The sequence below is a fragment of the Triticum aestivum genome, chromosome 5B, assembly GCF_018294505.1.
Source record: "Triticum aestivum cultivar Chinese Spring chromosome 5B, IWGSC CS RefSeq v2.1, whole genome shotgun sequence".
Taxonomy (NCBI): domain Eukaryota; kingdom Viridiplantae; phylum Streptophyta; class Magnoliopsida; order Poales; family Poaceae; genus Triticum; species Triticum aestivum.
In genome coordinates, this window is record NC_057807.1 from 625,348,001 (window position 1) to 625,371,690 (window position 23,690).

The following is a 23,690-nucleotide window of genomic DNA, read 5'->3' on the forward strand; positions in this document are numbered from 1 at the left end:
TGAGAAATAAGATATCTGATGATTGGTTGAATGATCTGATGATATGCTATGTTGAGTGAGATATATTCACTGCAATTGATGACAAGAAGATTATAAAACATTTTCATAGCTTGAGAGATCGTAGAGGCCATCTACCAAACCCTCCTTGTATACTTACAACTTAGGATAAATACTTTTGTTATCTATTGTTTCAAACTATTTGATTACTTGTTCTAAGACATATTCATATGCGGTTCGTTCAGCCGTTGTAGGTTTCTACTCCCTCCGTTTCAAAATAGATGACTCGTACAAAGTTGAGTCATCTATTTTGAAACGAGGGGAGTATTAGTGATGGAGTTGGACATTTTGGGCCATGGAACGAATGATTCAAGCAGCAGGAGTCCATGTTAGTAGTTCTCTGTGACGTTTATGTTATATTTTGTGATCTTTGGTGGTTACATCACCTACTTGTCGAGAATCTCGAACTGTTCTGAATCAGTAGTTATGTTAATTTTCTATTGCATCTAGTTTCATATTTGAATTTTATGAGATTTGGTTGAGCGGACCTGCATTTGTCAATCTAAAAAAAATTGCCTTAAATGTTTCGCCCCGGCTAAGCTCTATTCGGATCCGCCACTGATTCACGAGGTACGAGGTGGATTCCTGAGAGGCTGCTGTCGACCTGCGAGAAGTACTCCCTCCGTTCCTAAATATTTGTCTTTTAAAAGATTTCAAATGGACTATCACATACGGATGTATATAGACATATTTTAAAGTATAAATTCACTCATTTTGCTTCGTATGTAGTCATTTGTTGAAATAGACAAATATTTAGGAATAGAGGAGTACTTGAAAAATTAGGACTGAAGAGGAACAAGATTGCCGCGTTCCGCTGTCCCGAAAACTTTGGCACGGCCGTAGCTCGCGTGATCGATGTTTGTTCGTAGCCTCATAGGCCTTGGCACATGCAAGTTTCTTGTGGCTCCCTCCCTGTCTTTCGCACTCGACGGACGGGGAGAAAGAACGTCAATTCAAGGAAGCGCGGAAACGGAAACATTGCCGTTCAGGCGGCAGGACCCAAAAACCGAAAGCAAAAGCGCGCGCCCCACCCAAAACGGCCACCGCAGCCGACGGTTAGTGCGAATCTTCTGCCGCAGACCCCTCCCCCAGGCTCCCGCTCCAATGCAAAACATGCATATCCACGTGTCCACGGCCGACACTGCCGGCACCACCATTAGCGGGCCAATTAGCTAAGAAGATCCCATTCATTTTCCTGCATCACCAAGCCCACCAAGGCCATAAATCTCCCCAAGCCTGCATCACCATTAACGGGCCAATTAGCTTACTGTTAAGAAAATCACATTCATCTCTCCAAGACTGCCTTTCTTTCTAAAAAAAGATGTACCTAAAAACCATGCGTGCGAAGGAAGATTAACGCAGTAGCAGCTTGATATTTCAGCAGTAGGTCCATCCAAAATCGCATTGAATATTCCAAATTTCAGCAGTAGTAACAGACGCCCCGGTCATTTTACAGATAAGAATACAACAGCCTTTTCCTTTCGTTTACAGCTATGATGCCAGCCACGTACTCCGAAATTGGACGGAAGCAAAATAAAGACGAGATTGGCATTTCCATACTAAAATACAAAGAAGCAACCAATTTCAGATCTCAAATTCCACCACATTCCAGATCTCAACCCGATTTCTTTTTTTTTTTGAAGTTATCTCAACCCGATTTCAGATCTGGAAATCCAAAGAGGCAGAACAAGAATTGCATTGCAGGGCAAGAAGCGATTGATCATAATCATAATTAATTAGATAAACAATGCACTATTTGTTTTCGACACCACCACAAGGATCTTGCTACGCTAAAAAACCTCGACAAATCAAGCTGCTACGGTAATGCGGAGGCCGGGGGACAAAGCCCTCGCCACCGCCGTCGTCGTCGTCATCGTTTCACCCACAGATACACCTCCAAGGGTACGCCGGAATGAACCAGAGCACCCACAACCCGGATATAAAATTTACAGTCTAGAACACAGAATCCTGGACTACCACCGACACAGAACAGGGGAATGGAAACTTGTTGCGGGAGGACGGAGACGCTCTACTTCTTGGCCTTCTTGGCGGGGGCCTTCTTGGCGGGCGTGGCCTTCTTCACCGGCGCCGACCGCTTGGTGGGCGGCTTCCTGGGGGCGGCCTTCTTGGGGGTGGCGGCGGCGGCGGGCGCCTTCCTCCCTGGCGCGTCCTTGGCGGAGGTCTTGGCGGCCTTGGCGGGGCGGCCCTTCGGCTTGGCGGGCGCCTTCGCCTTGGCGGCCGGCTTGGGCTTCGCGGCGGCCTTGGTGGTCTTGGCTGGAGCCTTGGTCTTGGCGGCTGCCTTGGGCTTCGCTGCCGCCTTGGGCTTGGCGGCGGCCTTGGTCTTGGCTGGGGCCTTGGCCTTGGGCTTGGCGGCGGCCTTCTTCTTGGCTGGGGACTTGGCGGCGGGCTTCTTGGCCGGGGCCTTCTTCTTCGCCGCCGGCTTCTTCTTGGCTGGCACCTTGGTCTTGGGCTTCTTGGGCGCTGCGGGGGCCTTGGCGAGCTTGTAGGAGGCCTTGACCTTGGTCAGCTTGCCGGCGGCGACGAGCTTCTTGATCTGCGTCAGCATGATCTTGCGGAAGTTGGCCGGGAGGTGCGCCTTGTGCTTGTCCTCGATGAACTTGCCGATGGCCACGGTGCTCGACCCGCCTCTCTCCTTCAGCGTGGTGATCGCCTCCGACACCATCTGCGCAAACACAAAGCACGGGCGAACAAAACCAGTCAGATCAGGGCAAACACGCACGAAAAGAGAGCACGACGAGCGAACAGAGCACGATAATGGAGCGAGATTCGGCGGTGGTCGAGGGGTTTACCTCAGCGTAGGTCGGGTGGGCGGGGGTGGCCTTGGGCTTCCTCGGGGCGGAGGGCTTCTTCGCCTTGGGCGCCTTGGGGGTCTTGGCGGCCTTGGCCTTGGTCGCCTTGGCCGGCTTCGCGTCGCCGGCGGCGGCGGCAGCGGTGGTCTCCGCGACGGGGTCGGCGGTCGCCTCCACCTGAGGCACCGGGATGTCGGCGGCAGCGGCGTCGGTCGACATTGCGGCGGGGAAGCGAGGGGAGAGAGGAGCGCGCTGGTGTGTTTTCGCCGGAGGTGAGAGAGATGCGTGTGAGCTGGGTGAGGAGGTCAGGGCGGAGGAGACGGTGGTTATATAGTGGGAGACGTCGGGAAGACGGGGAAGGCCGAATGCCGCGCGCTGATTGGTCGAGAGGGCATTGCCGCGGATCGCCCCCATAAGCAGCCGTCATCAAACCTGGCGCGTCCGATCCGTTCCCATCCGACGGCCATCGACGCGCCCCATCCGATGCCGCGGATTCAAGCCCCCCCTAGTTGGCCGGCCGTCTCGCGAACCAGCCTCCAGACTTCCAGAGTGTGCTTCTCCTCTCGATTTCCGATCAAATATCGCTCGATCGGATGCACCGATTCGAGTGTAATTTTTTCCATCGTGTAGGCAAGGATCATGGCTTTGTAATGAGATTGAGTTTGTGTGGTTTGGTTGAGTATTCTGGGAGAAATGAGCCGGTGATCAGGGACTGGTCGGGATGGTGCCTTGGTGGGAGTTTGATGGCGATTTCCGGCCGCCGGCACGGGATGCACCGGCGAACAATGAGATTTTCCGGCGTGGTCGTATAGCTGGTTAACGTAGCAATCCGTAGGTTCAAGAATCACGTCGATCCGACGTCGTTTTGATAGGCTACGAGGCGATGCAACGCGACCCAAGTTGCACAAGTTGTGGAGCCCTTTCCTGGTGGTGTGTGAGTTCGGCCGGGCTTTGCACTGTTTGCCGGCGCGATGGCCGGCCGGCTCGCCGGAGAAACGCCGTGCTCCAGTAGGTGTGGACATGGGGAAGGCTTCCCGGCTGCTGCATTTGGGTTGTCACACTTGAATTCGGATGAATTTGCACTGGAGTGATCGACACTTGTTCTTGTGGCTGGGGAAAGTCTACCGGGTGATACAAGTTGGCTTGTTCTACCTCCCAGATCAAATTTCATCGTAATTTCAGATGGTTTCTCGATGCAGACTGCAAATGTTATCTAGTTTTTGATGGAATGACGAATTCGATTGGAAAATTTGAAAGTTTCTGGTACTGTTGGGACCAAGAAATGTGTCCAGGAAGAGGTCAAAGTTGGGCTGGGCGTAGTGCTCTCTGCCAAACATGATGATCGATCAAGCTGATCACTTGGACATTCGAACACATGGAATTCACAAAGTTTCGAGCTGCTCGTGAAGTTTGAAATGCAAACGACGAGTCAAATGCTGCAAATTGAGAGGATGAGAGAATGCAAATTGCTTGTTTGTACCAAACTGGGCACCAGAAGGCTCTGCATGGTCTCGGCTCATCGTGAGCCCGGAAATCATGCTACTGGAACGGGTGTAAACATGCTCAAATTCAAGAACTAGTTCCATGGAGATGTTAAACATTCAAAAAACTGATGAATCCTGATTAAACTGCAGCATCAGACCGGGGACAAGATCGATCAACAAGAGCAAAACATGGGCGTACGTGGCGTGCACGCCAGTACACAAACAAGAGGATGCATGAGGCGTTCTTGGCAGGGTGCACAGGTGTTCCATCGGCTCAGCCATGCGTATGTGAGCTCATTAATCATCGCCATGGATTGACTTCATCTCATCAATTCATGGAATTGGAGTTAACATGCTCACTGAGAGCATAATTTAACCATTCTTTCACTTGATGCACCGGTTTAAGTTGACCATTCCACCTAATTTGACATCACTATCCACCTTCTATTACACCATCCCATCTTTGTTCAAAAAAATGCAATTGCCACGGAGCTTATTCCGGCCCAAAACAACTTGCCACCCCTAGCAACATGATACTATTTTGGGGTGTGTTCCTGGGATATATAATTATCTAGGTTCAGGTGCCACTAGCTGGTGACGATGATGCGTGTATGTATAGGATAATTATCCTTAACTTTTGTGTAACCATGACGAGCTTTGCGTCGGAGAGATTAGACGTGAGCTCTGTTTTGTTTTGCGCCGGAACAGGATAGGAACGTCGCCGGCGATCGAGTGGCTGGCAGCAAAAGTGGCCGGCGCTGCGCCGGACCGCTACTTGTGCATCTTGATTGCATGTCTGCGTCGGCGTCACACATATGGATATGGTGGATCATATGTCCTGGATAAATGGCTCAGCATCCTCCTCAATCATCTCGCTGTCCTTTAACATCAGTTGTGTAACAAGGCTTGGGATGAAAGCATACTATTACTGTGTTTGCACAAGATCTAGCGAGGTTGATCGAATCACGCGGGAGTTTCATTACGTACCGTGCGCGCCATGTCTTTTCTCCAATCACGGCAAAACCACCGAGCGTACATCGTTGGCTCGTGCACGGTTAGGGTTGCAAGCGGGGCGGGCTAGCGGACAATAGCTTAATACAGATATAGTGTTAACATTGGGGAGTGGTGAACACATTGTGAACTAGTTGACGAGTTTCGCGGGATGAAGTGGGATACCGCTTGTGCCCCTATGCATGATCGATGTGTGCACCGTGATAACCGTATGAAATTGCTTTGCACACGATCTTTGTACATACAATCTGACGTGTCTTCACTAGACAACATGCTGCATTGGTTTTCTTTTCCCGATGGAGCTGGTTGATTGGACGAAAGGACATGCAACTGCACATCGTATGTGTTTCCGACATAAAAATGGCGTACGTATAGCAGCTCTGATAACCGTAGGCTTGTTGTGTAGTACGCGGGTGCACATGAGCATGCACGACGGCGAAACCACCCGATGTACCTCTTTCACTTAACCAACACGCATCACCGAGCAAGTAGTCAAATGATCACGGATCAATCAAGTTCGGTTGATTATCGCAGGCGCCAACATCAATTTGTTGAAAAATTCACACGGTCCGGGGAGTGGGAGTACTCGACAATGATAGTGGCACACAAAATGCACATTTATAGGAACCATGGTGTCGGTGATGTAGCTCGTCTTTTGGAAGATCTAGGCCCTCTTAAATGCAAATTGTCACATCACTTGTTCTTCAAAAACATATTGTGGACGGTGGATCAGCCAAAGTGCTGGGGTTGGAGAAAATGTAGTCCATCTTGAACCAAGATCAACAAGTGACACATCGTATGTTCAGATGTTGCTAGTCCCCTAGGATGGATGGTCGATTCATGCACGACATACATCTTTTGTGAAGGAAGCGGGCACGGCGTGATGAGGGGAAGTTGTTCATTACATGAGCGCATCGGATTAGAAAATAGAGTACTACAACTTAAGGGAACCTTCAAGAAATCCCAACTTTTGACAATAGTAGAGCAACACCCCTCTCTCGCCACCACTCCCAACCGCGAAAACGAAACCTAACATATCATCCAAATTGAGCAAGTCATAATGATGTTTATGCAGACATTGCCCTAGCCAAGGCTTGTGGTCGAAATAGCAAGCATTGAACGATATCTTGTTTTAACTTTCTTCATCACTTGTGATGGGAGCAACTGATTTCTCGAAATTTTGTTGTTACACTCATTTAGGTATCATAAATCCAAAAACACTCTTTCACGAGCGAGCGTTGGAACACTCGGTCATTAAACTCTTCACTCCCTGATTTTAAGGAGCTCCAGATAAAATAATCTCTCCCCTCCCGCGAATCAATTGTGTGGCCTTTCCATAAATCTCTCCCCCACCCCGATTTCAATGGGTGGGCCCCAGCGTGGCTTACCATAAATCTCTCAGCCCCCCTGAGAGCATGGTTAATAGTAGAGCCGGCTACCGGCTCTATACTCTTGCCATGTCACTCTTAGCCTTCCTAAAAGAAATCCCATACAGTAAAGCTGGCTATAGGCATTGGCTGTAGCATTTATTGTTTACATGCATGAGAAAGAGGAAGACACAACTGATTGGAGGGGAGGAAGGAGCAGCAGCTTTTAACCCATGCATGCAGTTCTTTCTCTTGAGTACTGCGTTGTAGCCGGGCGACAAGTGAATCGCCCGCTCCCTTCTCTCTCCTGTCTTCTCTCCCCTCCAGCTGGATTTTTTCTGACGTGGAATGGCTTGCAGCCGGCTGACAAGATGCTATTGTACTTGCTCTGAATTCAGTGGGTGGGCCCATCATGGCATTAATTTTCTCTTAATCTGATTTCCTTAGAAGGAAAGTTAAGTTCTGCTTGTTCCGGTTAGAAACTGCGCGCGGCCGCGAGCGCGCGCATTAGCCACCCTCTCGTAAATCATCATCATAAGCTCTAGTGTTGGTTGGGTCCACAATGACTTGTTCACTCGAAAACGTACATTGATTATTGTCCTCTTTTAACCCCGTACAACACTTGTAATCAAAGGACATAGTAAGTGTGTGAAGATTCTTTTGTGTAACACATCTATTGTATGCATATTCCATCACATTCCATTTATAGATCCATAGGGCTAGGATATGATGATCTTGTTGTTTCCAAAAAGAAATAATGGATCTAAATTTCATTTTGAATCAATAATTTATCTACATGACTATGGAACATTAATTGCTTATATACATTGGAAATAAAATAACAAACGTCGAACGTTCCAATCTCATGGAAATTTTCACCTTTTTAGCACATTTAGATTTTATATAAAAAATGAAAAACCAATCAAATGCATGAGAATGTTTGTATTTTTTCAAGGAAATGTCCATAATTTTCATTTATTTTTTGCATAGGAGCTAAAGAGTTGCATAAGTAATTGAAAATGAATTTGCTTCCATTTAGTGGCATTTTAAGTTACGTGTAGGTCAGTTTTGAACTATATCCACTAAATAGCTAGAAATTCATTTAACGTGTGAAACCTTAACCTTCTTTATGGCTGGTATAATGATGTTGTTCTATAAAAAAAGTCACTTTATTGCAATTTTTATTGAAATAAAATGAAAGAGATAGTTGAGCACGTGTCACTTCCTAAAAAGAACCCCTCTAGAGGGTTGTTTCTGCCAATAGTTGCCCCCTCCGTTTGGAGTTCGAAGCAATCATCGACGCTACCACCAGTGCGTCAAGGGGAACATCTTCATTCAATCATCTTCACCATATCCATTAACAACACCTTCTCCATTTCGTCTATAAATAATTCATGTAGATCGGTTACCAGTATTACTCCTCAATGTTATTTGTTGTTATAGTGGTTGATGATCTATGTTTTATTGGTGAGAGATATATACTTTCAAATTGTCATGTTTATTTATACACCACTAATTATGTTCACCTTGGCGTATGTTGACTAGTTCTAGTACGCTATTGAGGATATGGGAGAGAGCCAGTTGTTGATGGTCATATATGTAGGGGGAGAAGGTACGGTACGCTAGCGCAAAACAAATTGTGCGAACCAGGAACATGTTGTGAAGATAGATCATGGGAACATGATTTAGCACTAGATGGACAATCACAACAACAAAATAAGAGTTGCTGAAGTGCGTCCCCATCTCTTGCTCGTGGATCCCTCATAGCTCCTCATGGTTCCTGTTAACTCCCGTAGGAGTTGTTAGGATTCCCCCAAAGAGGAAGGGTGACGTAGAACAACAACAAAGTATTTCCCTCGGTTAGAGAACCAAGGTTATCAATCCAGTAGGAAGCTTCCAAGCTAAAAGACAAACAACACCTACACACAAAAAAAATACAAACTTGCACCCAACGTGCTAAGAGGATTGTTGAGCCCCTTGTCTTTAGTTACAAGATTAAAAGCAAATAGTAGAGATGGATAATGGTAAAATAGCACGGCAAATAGAAAAGAGCTAATTGTGTAGAAGAATTTACTAATGGAGAATAGACCCGGTGGCCATAGGTTCACTAGTGGCATCTCTCTAGAAAACATCAAGTAGCATGGTAAAGAAATTACAGTTGGGCAATCGACTGTATGGCAATATTCATGACTATGATCATTTATGACATAATATCTTATAGGCATTACATCTGTGACAAGTAGACCGTTAATCTAACTCCGTATACTACCAATACTCCACCCCAAAACCGCTATCCATCATGCATCTCAGGGTATTAAGTTTGCAAAAAATAGAGTATCACAATAAGGAAGATGGCATAATGTAGACATGAAGAAGTCAATCAATATGGCAAAACCCACTGTTTTATCCTTAGTGGCAACAATACAATACATGTCTTGGCCCTTATTATCACTTGGTTAGAGCACCAGAAGATTGAACCCACTACAAAGCACTACTCCCTCTAAAGAAAACCCCATTGAACTTGGCCAAACAAGATAGATAGATCATTTAGTTATGCAGCAACAAAACCTCAAAAGATTCAATTGATTTCAATAAACAATCTGATCATAAAGTGAAAATTCATCATGTCCCAACTAACATACCACAAATTACATCAAAAGTGATCCTGGTCAAGAATGAGAACATGGTATTGAAGATCCAAAAAGAGAGAGAACCATCTAGCTACTTCTATGGACCCGTAGGTCCTAAGGAACTATTCACACGTGGTCAAGGAGGCAACAAGGTTGGTGAAGATGGCTTCGGCAATGGCTTCCCCTGCGGCAGGGCTCCGAGACAGACCTGCAGATGGCATCTTCCTAGAATAGATACTTACGACGGTGATAAATTTCTTCTGAAAAATAAGTTAGAGGGTTTCAGTATTTATAGGAATTTATGGCGGTGGAATCAGGTCAAGACGTTGCAGGTGGCCCACACAGGTAGGTGGCGCGGCACCACTGGACGCGCGGGCACCCGTGTGGGCCCCTAGCAGCTCCTATCAAGGTGTCCCAAAGATTTGTGTGTTTCTTGTTGACCAAAGAAATCATGTTAAATTGACAACTTATTTTGACCTCTGTATATATTGATTTCATATGAAACCAAAAACATGCAGAAAACAGGAGCTGGCACTAGACACTAATTTAATAGGTTAGTCCAAAAAATAATATAATTACTATAAAAAGTAAATAAAAGTGGTAATATAATAGCATGAAACAATAAAAAATTACAGTCTTTGCTTGTGGTAATTTCTGACCTTATATCATTAACTCGAAAGTGATAGTTCATATTGATCATTTGCCTTATGATACCTTCTTGCAAAGTAGGAGCTAAGCCTCAGTTCCTTCGATGGATATTACTGCTTGAGGAATTTGATTTGCATATAGTAGACTGCAAGGGAGAGGACAATCCAGCGGCAGACCACTTGTCACGCATGGAAAGGATACCTTATGATCCAGTTCCTATAAATGAATCATTTCCAGGTGATTGTTTGGCTATGATAGAAAAAGATAGAACCTTGGTTTGCAGATTATGCTACCTTTCTTGTAGGAAAATACTTGCCACCTGATATGAATTATCATCTCAGGAAAAAGTTCTTCAAAGACCTAAAGTATTATTTCTAGGATGATCCTTTTCTTTATCGGTATGGACCGGATGACATGATTAAGCTTCTGTTCCAGAGCATGAGATGAATGTTATACTCGAAAGCTATCGTAGCAGCCCATATGTAGGACATCATTGAAAGTGCAACTAATCCCTAGGTGGTTTTGGTGATTCTTAACAACATATAGCTCATTCAACTAATGCTCTTTCAAGATGATCATTTCAGAAAGTTCAATGATTGGCATGGCATGGACTAAAGGTGTGGACCCCTCAAAATGCAAAGGATGCATATTGGCAACAAGCTCAAGACTCTACCATTTTTATTTAAGTGATACAAGATCACATTGAGTCCATAGGAAAGCCAATACTATTAAAAGGGGATGAGGTGTTGCTTAATGGCTTGCTTGCTCAAAATGCTTAGTGATATGCTCCAAAACCCTTAACCACTTTCTCATTTCCACATATGTCCTAAACCAAAAAGTCAAACTCGGCCCCGCCGATTTGATTTATCCGGCACCACCGAGTTCATTTGACATAGCCACTACCACAAACCCTAATCACTTCGTCTCACCGATAGGGATCTCGGTCTCACCGAGATGGGATTGCAAACTCTCTGTTTTCCCTTTGTAACATTTCAATCTCACCGAAATGAGCAATCGGTCGCACCAAGTTCGCAATGCAAACTCTATGTTTCGTTTTCATAACTCTTCGGTCTCACCAAAACGAGTGGATCGGTCCCACCGAGTTTGCCTAACCAACTCTCTGTTTGCCTATTACTGAAATCTGTCCCACCGAATTCATGTGATCAGTCTCACCGAGATCAATTTATGCCCTAACCCTAGCGCATCGGTCCCACCGAGTTGATCTTTTCGGTCCCACGGAAAATCCTAACGTTCACATTTTTAACTGAATCGGTCTGACCGAGTTTCATGATTCGGTCTCACCGAGTTTGGAAATCTGTGTGTAACGGTTAGATTTTGTGTGGAGGCTACATATACCCCTCCACCCACTCTTCATTCGTGGAGAGAGCCATCAGAACAAACCTACACTTCCACTACTCATTTTCTGAGAGAGAACCACCTACTAATGAGTTGACACCAAGATATTCCAATCCAACCATATGAATCTTGATCTCTAGCCTTCCCCAAGTTTCTTTCCACTCAAATCATATTTCCACCATAGCCAAATATGTGTGAGAGAGAGTTGAGTGTTGGGGAGACTATCATTTGAAGCACAAGAGCAAGGAGTTCATCATCAACACACCATCTATTACCTTTTGGAGAGTGGTGTCTCCTAGATTGATTAGGTGTTGCTTGGGAGCCTCCGTCAAGATTGTGGAGTTGAACCAAGAAGTTTGTAAGGGCAAGGAGATCGCCTACTTCATGAAGATCTACCCGAGTGAGGCAAGTCCTTCGTGGGCGATGACCATGGTGGGATAGACAAGGTTGCTACTTCGTGGACCCTTCATGGGTGGAGCCCTCTAGGGAATCGCGCAGCTGTTACCCTTCGTGGGTTGAAGTCTCCATCAACGTGGATGTACGATATCACCACCAATCGGAACCACGCCAAAAATCTCCATGTCTACAATTGTGTTTGCTCCCTTAAAACTCCTCCCTTTACCTTCATATGCAATGATTTACATTCAGCTGTTATACTCTTTGAATTGCATGTGTTAGTTGATTGCTTGACTAGTGCTAAGTTGCTAAAATATGCCAATAATTAAAATTGAGAAAAGGTTAAGTTTTTATTTGGTCAAGTAGTCTAATCACCCCCTTAGACATACTTACGATCCTACAAATGGTATCAGAGATTTGGTCTCCATTTGCCTTGATTTCCATAGCTTTGGCGATCATAGCCTTGGTTTCACAACCTAGGAGAGTATGGCGTCTAGCGAGGGAAATTACCACCGTAGAGGTCCTTACTTTGATGGTACTAATTTTGCTAGTTGGAAATATAAGATGAAAATGCATATTCTTGGACATAACCCCGTCATTTGGGCTATTGTGTGTATTGGTTTGCAAGGTGAATTCTTTGATGGGAGAGAACCGAATCGTGAAGCTACCACGGAAGAATTGAAGATGCTGCAATACAATGCTCAAGCTTGCGATATCCTCTTCAACGGATTGTGCCCTGAAGAATTCAACAAAATCAGCCGTCTTGAGAATGCAAAGGAAATTTGTGATACTTTAATTGATATGCACGAAGGTACCGACTCCGTCAAGGAATCCAAGTTGGATGTGCTTCAAAGTCAACTTGACAAGTTCAAAATGAAGGATAGTGAAGGTGTCGCTGAAATGTACTCTAGGCTTGCTCTCATCACAAATGAGATTGCCTGCTTAGGAAGTGAAGAGATGACCGACAAATTCATCATCAAGAAGATTCTAAGATCCTTGGATGGAAAATATGATACCATATGCACATTGATCCAAATGATGCCAAATTACAAAGATCTCAAGCCAACTAAAGTCATTGGAAGAATTGTTGCTCATGAGATGTCACTCAAGGATAAAGAAGAGTTTCACAACAAGTCCAGTGGTGCTTACGAAGCCTCATGTGATGCTTCTACATCATCAAGTGAGAAACAAACCTTCAATGAAGAATTGAGCTTAATGGTGAAGAACTTCAACAAATTCTACAAGAGTAGAAGCAAGGAAAGAAGTTCCAAGTCAAGGTCCTACAATGACAAAAGATCTTCTAGTCGTGAGCGAAACTGCTACAATTGTGGAAGACCCGCACACTACTCCAACGAGTGTACGACTCCCTACAAAAGAAGAGAAGACTCACCTAAAAGGAGAAGCAAAAGGGAAGAATCACCTCCAAGAGAGAGAAGTAGTAGAGATGATCGCTTTGAACGAAGAACCTCTCGAAGAAGCAAGGATTCGGAAAGGAAGGACAAGTCATCAAGGAGCTACACAAAACGAAGACATCAATCTCATGTTGGTGAATGGGTATCCGGTTCCGACTCCGACCACCACTCTGAGAGAAGTTATCACTCCAACTCTGAATATACTCAAGATGAAGGTGTTGCCGGTCTAGCACTTGTGTCAACCAACTCCTATGATATATTCGATTCACTAAATGAAGGAATTGGAAGATGCTTCATTGCTAAAGGCCCCAAGGTATCACACCCCAAGTATGTTGATTCCAATAGTGATGAAGATGATTTTCTAGGTGATGATGATTTACTTGTTGACAACTCTAGTGATGAATACTATGATGAAATTGCTATTAATCATGCTAATCAAGATAAAACGAATGATAATGATAAGAAGGAGATTGATCATCTAACTAAAGAACTAAACACTCTTAAGTTAGCTCATGAAACTACTTTAGAAGATCATCGAGAACTTTTAAAAACTCATGAGAAGCTACGTTTCGAGAAGCTCAACCTTGAGCAAAAACATGGGTTCTTAAAGGCCATCAATGATGATCTTTGGAAGAAAAGTTCTTACATTGCCAAGCATTTACTCTTGTCTACATACATGCCACAAGTAAAATCTAGCAACAAGAACAAGAAATATTCTTCTTCTAGTAGTAACAATAACAATGCTAAATCCAATATTGTTGCTTCTAGTAGTTCTCTTGATTCCACTAATGATTCTCTTAGCCAAGTTACACTTGAGCAAGAAAATAGCCTATTGAAGGGAATTATAGAGAAAGGTGTTTACAAGAGCCTTGCCGGAAGTAAGCAATTTGAGGAAATTGTACGCAAGAAAGGAAGGCACGGAAGAATCAAGGTGTTGGTTTTGAACGAAAGTTTAATGCCAATGGATTTGAGTGGGAAGAAGATCAATACCCCAAGACAAAGTTTGTTCCTCAACAATAGAAGTATGATCCTACTTCCTTCGAGGGGACACAAGCTCAAGATGATCTTCCACCACAAGACCACAAGCTAAAAGACAAGTACAAGCTTCAAGAGGAGATTGATGCATTTGAAGATGCTCCGAAGGCCTTGGTCAAGTGGGTTCCCAAGACTACATCAAGTTCTACTTCATCAAGTACATCTACAACCCCAAGGATTCCCATCAAGATTATGTGGATCTCGAAGAAGAAGAACTAGATCAACATACTTCACTCATATTCATTTTGGCAAGGACTAGTGCAAACAACTTCCACACCTTACACTAGTTCAAGGAGTCACAAACCCTCTTGTTGGTAAGACAAGGGACAAGGTAATCTAATGGTTTCCCAGACATCATTGTGTGTGTGTGTTTCACTCTATGTCTATGGATATCCTTGTTTGTTCCTTGTGGGACTAACCCATGTAGGTATTGAAAGTGCAACTCACTCCAATGGATTGCTTCAAATGATCTACATCAACAATGAGCATCCACATCTTCAACACCTACATGAAGTCATCATCGACAAAACCCAAGGTTAGTTCATCCCTCTTAAGGGGGGATATCACATCTAGGGGGAGCTTTACTCTAAGAATTGAGCCAAAGGAACTCTAATAGTGTGAACACAATAATGCTTTATGTAAAAGTGGTAACCCCACTTGTACTTAAACGATGAGTATGACCTATGATCAAATGTTCTCATTTGACTCCTAAGTCAATATACTCATATATAGATGAACTAGTCGTCGCCAATTTCTTGATAGATGCTAGAGTGATTGTGCGTGCTTTGCCACATATTTTATTTGCCATTTTATTGTGTGAGCATGTTGATTGCATATTTTCTAATTCAAGGACATCCATTTGTTGCTTTGATTGTTTGGCTATTTTTCTTTTGCCAAATGGATGGACAAAAATGCCTAAGAACTTCCTTTAGCTATCTATGATTTTCTCGTCTCAAACTCTACTCATGCTACATCGCAAAGTTTGATCTAAGTCAAATTCGAACCCTCTGGGTGAGGAGCACTCGGAGTTCCGATTCATCATGGACTTAAACTTCCAAAACCTCTCTATGCATTTCGGTCTGACCGATTCATCCATTTCGGTCAAACCTAGTTCACTGAGTTGATCTAGTTTTCAATCTCGGTGCAACCGACAAGAACTTTTCAGTCACACCGAGTTGCAGTAGCCGCTTGCGATTCTGCATCTCCGTGCCACCGAGTTGTTCCACTCGGTCACACCGCCAGTGTCAGGATATATATACCGATGGGTCAAATTTTCGAAATTCCTCCAAAACCTCTCCGCACGCGTGTGTCCTACTCTGCCGCCTCGGGTCTCCAGATCATCCCCTTGTCGCCAGCGACCTCCCGCCGCTGGTCTCCGCTGCCATCAACGAAAATCTTCACCTCCGTTGCCGCCGTAGCAAGCTCATAACCAAGTTAGGGTATGAGTTCAACACTTTGTGCATTCTTTTAGCTCTGATTCTTAGCACAAAGGCAATGCCATGTTTCTTTCCAAGTATGAGATCGATCTATCCACAGAAAACATCCTTTAGATTAGTTTTGATTCGAAAATTTAGGTTAGGTTTCCGCCGAGCTCATCTCAGACCGACCGAATTGTAGAAATCGGTCTCACCGATTTGGCTTAGGCCATTGCACATGTGATTTTCGGTCTGACCGAAAATTGCAAACCGGTATGACCGAGATCAGGACTTTGTGAAACCCTAGCAAACTCGGAGTCACCGAACTGTGTCTCGGTCTGACCGATTCCACCAGTTTAGACTCCAAAGTTGCTTTGATGTCACCGATTTTTACAAATTGGTAGCTCCGAAATGCTTCCCGTGGAAAACTAAAACTAAGTTTTGACTCATTATTTTTGCAAAATCTCTACAATTTGTGATGCTCATGTACTCTATCTCATCTACAACTATTCATGGGGTCAACTCTCAGTTTGCAGTGCAATATGTCTGATCAAAGTTATAGTCAGAACAAGTCAGAGGAGCAGATGGACTTGAGTGAGGGCACTAGTCCCTCTGGCAGCTTTGATGAGGGTAGCATAAGCACACCAACCAACCTGCCTAAGGCACAAACTAGGTAGAGGAAGAAGAAAACTTCAGATTCAGAGGATGAAGACTTTGAGGTTGAAGAAGTAACTTCAAAGAAGAAAGTGATTAAGAAAGAGTATGTTGTTGCTGCCTCAACCAAGCCAGGAAAGAATGTGAAGGCCGAGGGAGTCCTGGATAAGGGGGTATCCGGACAGCCGGACTATATACTTTGGCCGGAATGTTGGACTATGAAGATACAAGACAGAAGACTCCGTCCCGTGTCCGGATGGGACTCTCCTTGGCGTGGAAGGCAAGCTTGGTGATCCGGATGTAGATCTCCTCCTCTGTAAACCGCCTCTATGTAACCCTAGCCCCCTCCGGCGTCTATATAAACCGGAGGGTTTAGTCCGTAGGACAACAATAACAACAATCATACCATAGGATAGCTTCTAGGGTTTAGCCTCTCTGATCTCGTGGTAGATCAACTCTTGTAATACTCATATCATCAAGATCAATCAAGAAGGAAGTAGGGTATTACCTCCACCGAGAGGGCCCGAACCTAGGTAAACATCGCGTCCCCAGCCTCCTGTTACCATTAGCCTTAGACGCATAGTTCGAGACCCCCTACCCGAGATCCGCCGGTTTTGACACCGACATTGGTGCTTTCATTGAGAGTTCCTCTGTGTCATTGCTGCAAGGCTACATGGCTTCTCCAACCTTCAACCATGCTTTCCTGGGTGAGACTTTTCTCCCCGGACAGATCTTCGTGTTCGGCGGCTTCGCACTATGGGCCAACTCGCTTGGCCATCTGGAGCAGATCGATAGCTACGCCCCTGGCCATCAGGTCAGGTTTGGAAACCTAAACTACACTGCCAACATCCGCGGAGACTTGATCTTCGACGGATTCGGGCCCGTGTCAGGAGCGCCGAACAATCACGACGTGCATGACCTAGATCTGCAGTCGGACAGTATTCGGAACACCGCACCTGCTACAGCTCCAGACTTCGTTCCAGAGCAGGTCGTGCCCTCTGAGGACGGGTGGATGGACCCCGCCCCGAAGGCCGCACACTCATCGGCTTTGGAGCCGAGCACAGACTCCTCTCCTAAAGGGATATGTATCTCCGGACCCTCGGACTCGCCTCCAGTCGCGTGTTCCGGACCGCGTGCATCCATGCCCATCGAATCTAACTGGGCTTCGGTTATGGAATTCGCCGCCGCGGATATCTTTCTGCACTCACCCTTCGGAGACATGCTAAATTCATTAAGGTCTCTCTCTGTGTCAGAAGACTCCTGGGCGAACTATGTCCGGCCCGTTTGGGATACAGAGGACAAAGAAAATCGCAGCCCACCCACCACCCACTTTGTAGCCACTGTCGATGACCCAACAGACATGCTTGACTTCGACCCCAATAACATCGACGGTATGGACGTTGATGCAGGGGAAGATCCGGAACCATTGCCCACAGGGCGCTGGACAGCCACTTCATCATACGATGTCTACATGGTGGACACCCCCAAAGAAGAAAATGTTGACAAAAAGGACACAACGGAGGATAAACCCCCTGGGCAAAAGCAAAAACGACGATGTAGGCACCGCCTTAGGTCCAGTCATAGTAAAAATAGCGATAACAACCCAAAACAGGATGACACTCCGGTTGATTTCGAAGGCAACAACGACCATAGGGACCCAGCGATGGAGCAGGATAAACCAGGTCATGCCGAACACAGCCCGAAGCAGATGCCTGAACACAATTCAGAGGGTCGAACTCATCATGCTACCTCCAAAGAAGAGAACAATCCGGTTGACGATGCGTTCATCATCCCGGAAGAACATTCGGAACAAGATAACCTCCGCAGAAAACTCCTGGCCACAGCGCGGAGCCTGAAGGAGCAGAAGCAAAGGCTTAAGGCCGCGCAGGATACGCTCAACCGAAGATGGAATAAGGTGCTGGACACCGAAGGGAAACATGGCAATAATCGCCACACAAAGAGCTACCCAGAGCGCAAACTGCTACCCGAATTTGACGATGAAGCCGCATCACCCGTTCGGCCCAAAAACAGTACGGCTACTCAGCCGGACCAACCACCTCATGGCCGCGATAGAGCAGCCACCGATACCGCACACGATTTACGAGAGCTCCTAGACAAAAAGGCCAATGCGACCAGATCCATCTATGGGTCCAGAGGACATGCTCCGACGCGGGATTATGGTCACCACAACGATCATACTGATCGAATACCAGTCCGGAATCAACACCAGGAACAACAGCAGCCGGCAGCATGCCGCGACACAGCCAGATACAGAGGGGCTATGCACCCCCTGTGCTTCACGGACGAGGTGCTAGATCATGAATTCCCACAGGGATTCAAACCCGTGAATATAGAATCATACGACGGAACGACGGACCCTGGGGTCTGGATTGAAGATTTTATCCTTCACATACACATGGCTCGTGGGGATGACCTCCACGCCATCAAACACCTCCCCATCAAGTTAAAAGGACCAGCTCGTCATTGGCTGAAAAGCCACCCCGAAAACTCGATTGGAAGTTGGGAGGAACTTGAGGATGCTTTCAGGGCCAACTTTCAAGGGACCTATGTCCGGCCTCCAGATGCTGACGATTTAAGTCACATAATACAGCAGCCCGGAGAGTCAGCCCGCAAACTTTGGAATAGATTCCTCACTAAGAAGAATCAAATTGTCGACTGTCCGGATACCGAAGCCTTAGCGGCCTTCAAACACAGTATCCGAGACGAGTGGCTTGCCAGACACCTCAGCCAAGAAAAGCTGAGAACGATGGCAGCCTTAACAAGCCTCATGACCTGATTTTGTGTGAGCGAGGATAGCTGGTTGGCCCGTAGAGGCACCAGCGACCCAGGCACATCCGAAATCCGAGATGGCAACGGGAAGCCACAACACACTAAGCACAAACGTAGGAATAACGATAGTCCGGACAACACAGCAGTCAATGTCGGATTCAGGGGCTCTCGACCTGGTCAAGGAAAGAAGCCATTTAAAGGCAGTAAAGAGGAACCATCCGGCCTGAACAAAGTCCTGGATAGATTGTGCCAAATCCATGGCACTTCCGACAAACCTGCAAATCATACCCACAGAGAATGTTGGGTTTTCAAGCAGGCCGGCAAGTTAAACGCTGAACACAAGGGTAGGGAAACACCAAGCGAAGACGAGGATGAGCCTCGCCAGCCGAACACCAGGGGCCAGAAACAATTCCCACCGGAGGTCAAAACGGTAAACATGGTACATGCAACTCACGCAGAGTTCGTAGCCCCCAATTCAATCCCTGGGCAACCTGCCCGATCACTTTTGATCATAGGGACTACCCGGCTAGTATCCGGCACGGAGGATCGGCTGCCTTGGTGCTCGACCCAATAATTGATGGATACCATCTTACTCGCGTCCTAATGGACGGCGGCAGTAGTCTTAATCTGATATATCAAGACACCATCCGCAAGATGGGGGTAGACCCATCCAGAATAAGTCAAAATAACGCCACCTTCAATGGAGTGACTCCTGTCATAGTAGCCCATTGCTGGGGCTCCCTCGTATTAGAAGTGACATTTGGTTCTCCTAACAACTTCAGAAGCGAGAACCTACTCTTCAACATCGCCCCCTTCAGCAGCGATTATCATGCATTGCTTGGAAGAATGGCGTTCGCTTGCTTTAACGCAATACCGAACTACGCCTGCCTTAAACTCAAGATGCCCGGTCCATGCGGCGTCATCACGGTTGGCGGAAACATAGAGCAGTATGCGACATTTCCCTCTGCCGGACTCTAGGCGGCCTCTCCCACCGGAACGCATGACTGGTCATCAAGACCACGGATACGGTTAGACGAGTCCAATACACCATTTTTCACAATGGCTCGGATAAACCTGAGCCAGGGGATGTACATGTGTCCCCATAAATAATACGAGGGGCTGCAAACATGTAACAAAAGCCCACAATTTGGTTTGCTTCATTAATAGGCTGGATCTCGAACATAACTAAGTTTTCACACACCTTTATCGTTCCTACAGACACTACCGGTGCGACACCCTTCTAGGATACGTCACAACGGAGACACAGGCGCAGACGTGTAGCAGGGCCCCGCCCACAGGTTTCTCTTTAGATTAAGCCCCTGCGTAAACCTTCTTTATTGTCTTTTGTTGCTCAACATCCCATGGGTATTTCATAAACCTATAAGGGACACTGGCGTTTTAGGCTTTTTGCCACGACAGATCAATGCGCGTACCTAGAATCACAGGGTCAAGGGCGGTAGACCGTATCCGGATGCTCACGGAAGTACCAGGGGCTACATAGTAGCCCCACCTTTCAAACTCCTATGGCTAAGTGAAAAGTGTTACAACATTATAGTCCGGTTGCCTGGTTCGACGTGCGATCACCTCCTTAACGGACCAAGATGTTGGATCAAGTGTGTTCACGCATATTTTCTCGAACACCCCGGCATTATGTGCATGGGGGCTGAAGCCAACGACTGCTAACTTTCACGTTATATGCATACATAAACAGCCGCACAGGAGACACTATAATACTTTCAGGCAAAAGTATAATAAAAGCAGCCTCTGTAATCAAACACATACTTGTTTACAATCAATAGAATCGTCACTCAAACATGACATTCTTGGAGCACTGGGCCTCTATTCTACGACCACCTTCTATGACCTGCTCAAAATAGTGCTCGGCTGGGTCTTGGCTTCCTGCCGGACCCTGGGTTGCAATGCGGGTGGCCTCCATATCCGCCCAATATGTTTTCACACGGGCAAAAGCCATCTGCGGACCCTCTATGCACGCCGATCTCTTCATGGCATCGATCTGCGCTCTGGCGCCAAATAATTGTTGCACCAAACCAAAGTAATTGCCCGGCTTCGGCTCCTTCGGCCACAGATGGTCTATTACAGACCTCATTGCAAGGCCAGACAGCCTATGGAGCTTGGCTATGGCGGCCATCTTCTCACTCAAGGGTAAGGAGCGCGCTGGAGCACTAAATTGCGACCAGAACAACCTCTCCATTTTGTTATCTTCATGATCCTTGAATAACTTGGTCGCATCAGCCGCACTCTTCGCCAAGTCCGCATACTCATTGATGTCTACTACACAACCTTCTTCTTGTAGATGTTGTTGGGCCTGCAAGTGCACAAGTTTGTAGGACAGTAGCAAATTTCCCTCAAGTGGATGACCTAAGGTTTATCAATCCGTAGGAGGCGTAGGATGAAGATGGTCTCTCTCAAACAACCCTGCAACCAAATAACAAAGAGTCTCTTGTGTCCCCAACACACCCAATACAATGGTAAATTGTATAGGTGCACTAGTTCGGCGAAGAGATGAAGATACAAGTGCAAAATAGATAGTAGATATGGGTTTTTGTAATCTGAAATAATAAAAACAGCAAGGTAAATAATGATAAAAGTGAGCGTAAACGGTATTGCAATGATAGGAAACAAGGCCTAGGGTTCATACTTTCGCTAGTGCAAGTTCTCTCAACAATAATAACATAGATAGATCATATAACAAGCCCTTAACATGCAACAAAGAGTCACTCCAAAGCCACTAATAGCGGAGAACAAACGTAGAGATTATGGTAGGGTACGAAACCACCTCAAAGTTATCCTTTCTGTTCTATCTATTCAAGAGTTCGTAGTAAAATAACGTAAAGCTATTCTTTCCGCTCAATCCATCATAGAGTTCATACTAGAATAACACCTTAAGACACAAATCAACCAAAACCCTAATGTCACCTAGATAGTCCATTGTCACCTCAAGTATCTGTGGGCATGATTATACGATATGCATCACACAATCTCAGATTCATCCAACCAACATAAAAGTACTTCAAAGAGTGCCCCAAAGCTACTACCGGAGAGTCAAGAACGTGTGCCAACCCCTATGCATAGGTTCCCAAGTGTCACGAAACCCGCAAGTTGATCACCAAAACATACATCAAGTGGATCAATAGAATAACCCATTGTCACCACGGTTATCCCATGCAAGACATACATCAAGTGTTCATAAAAGACTCAGTCCGATAAGATAACTTCAAAGGGGAAACTCAATTCATCACAAGAGAGTAGAGGGGGAGAAACATCATAAGATCCAACTACAATAGCAAAGCTCGGGATACATCAAGATCATGCCATAGAGGAACACGAGAGAGAACACGAGAGAGAGAGAGATCAAACACATAGCTACTGGTACATACCCTCAACCCCGAGGGTGAACTACTCCCTCCTCGTCATGGATAGCGCCGGGATGATGAAGATGGCCTCCGGTGATGGGACCCCCCTCTGGCAGGGTGCCGGAACAGGGTCCCGATTGGTTTTTCATGGCTCTGGAGGCTTGCGGCGGCAGAACTCCCGATCTAGGTTCTGTTCTGGAAGTTTTTGGGTACGTAGGTATATATGGGTGCAGGGGGTACGTCGGTGGAGCTACGGGGGTCCCACGAGGCAGGGGGCGCGCCCAGGGGGGAGGGCGTGCCCCCACCCTCGTGAGCACCTCCCGTATCTCCTGACGTGCACTCCAAGTCCTTCGGGTGGCTTTCCTTCCAAAAATAACTTCTCTAGTTGATTTCGTTCCGTTTTGACTCTGTCTGATATTCCTTTTCCTCGAAACACTGAAATAGGCATAAAACAGCAAATCTGGGCTGGGCCTCCGGTTAATAGGTTAGTCCCAAAAATAATATAAAAGTGGATAATAAAGCCCAATATTGCCTAAAACTGTAGATAAAGTAGCATGGAGCAATCAAAAATTATAGATACGTTGGAGACGTATCACTCATTTGCGGCGCTCCATAGCTTATCCAACGGAACATACTTTGGATCTAAAAACTTCATCCGCAACAAATAAGGATTTCCGGCCGCGATTTCTCCGGCTTGTCGAAGTTCCTCCCGTGCGTCTCTAATCTGAGAGCGCGTCTCCTTAGCCGAATCTAGCGCCTTCTTTAGGTCGGTCGTCTTTGTCTGATTCTCCTTTTCAAGAAGCTCATACCGACCGGCGGTGTCCCTCAGCTCCACAGCCATCTCGGCTATCTTCTCCTCGCTTCGGAGATGAGCGGCCTATTCGGATTTCAATTCTTCGGCTGCCTTTAGAGCAGTCGCATTGCTAATCTGGACTTGTTCCTTGGTTAGGGCAAGCTCCGCCCTCAGGGCCTCAACGGCAGCAGCTCCGCCTGCAACTACATCACATCACATTAATATTACAACCTTCTTGCAATTTCCCGAAATAGATGTGGATATAGGAAAGCATACTCTGCGATTCCTCGAATCGCTTGTTCACAAGCGTGACGTCGGCCTCCACCATGTCAATCTGCCACCTCAATTCGGCACATTCAGTGGCCTGGTCTATTGCTGAACCCTTAGCAACCTGCACATCAATACAAGTGCGATCATTGTCTCGGAGTATGATCCTCCGGTTACCGCCATCGGCTCGC

The 23,690-nt window shown here is 46.1% G+C and overlaps 1 protein-coding gene across 1 annotated transcript; it reads right to left on the reverse strand.

The window, feature by feature from the left end:
- Nucleotides 1-1,773: 1,773 nt before the first annotated feature.
- On the reverse strand, nucleotides 1,774-3,176 carry LOC123113726 (histone H1-like). The gene is made up of 2 exons (XM_044535030.1): nucleotides 2,868-3,176; nucleotides 1,774-2,740 (listed from the first exon to the last, which is right to left on the reverse strand). The coding sequence occupies exons 1-2, from the start codon at nucleotides 3,084-3,086 to the stop codon at nucleotides 2,087-2,089; spliced, it is 873 nt and encodes a 290-aa protein (XP_044390965.1). The 5' UTR covers nucleotides 3,087-3,176; the 3' UTR covers nucleotides 1,774-2,086.
- Nucleotides 3,177-23,690: the final 20,514 nt, after the last annotated feature.

Coding starts and splice junctions, on each gene's coding strand:
- LOC123113726 (XM_044535030.1), bottom strand. CDS start 3,086: ATGTCGACCGACGCCGCTGCCGCCGACATCCCGGTGCCTCAGGTGGAG. Junction 2,741..2,867: donor CCCACCCGACCTACGCTGAG/GTAAACCCCTCG, acceptor GTGTTTGCGCAG/ATGGTGTCGGAGGCGATCAC.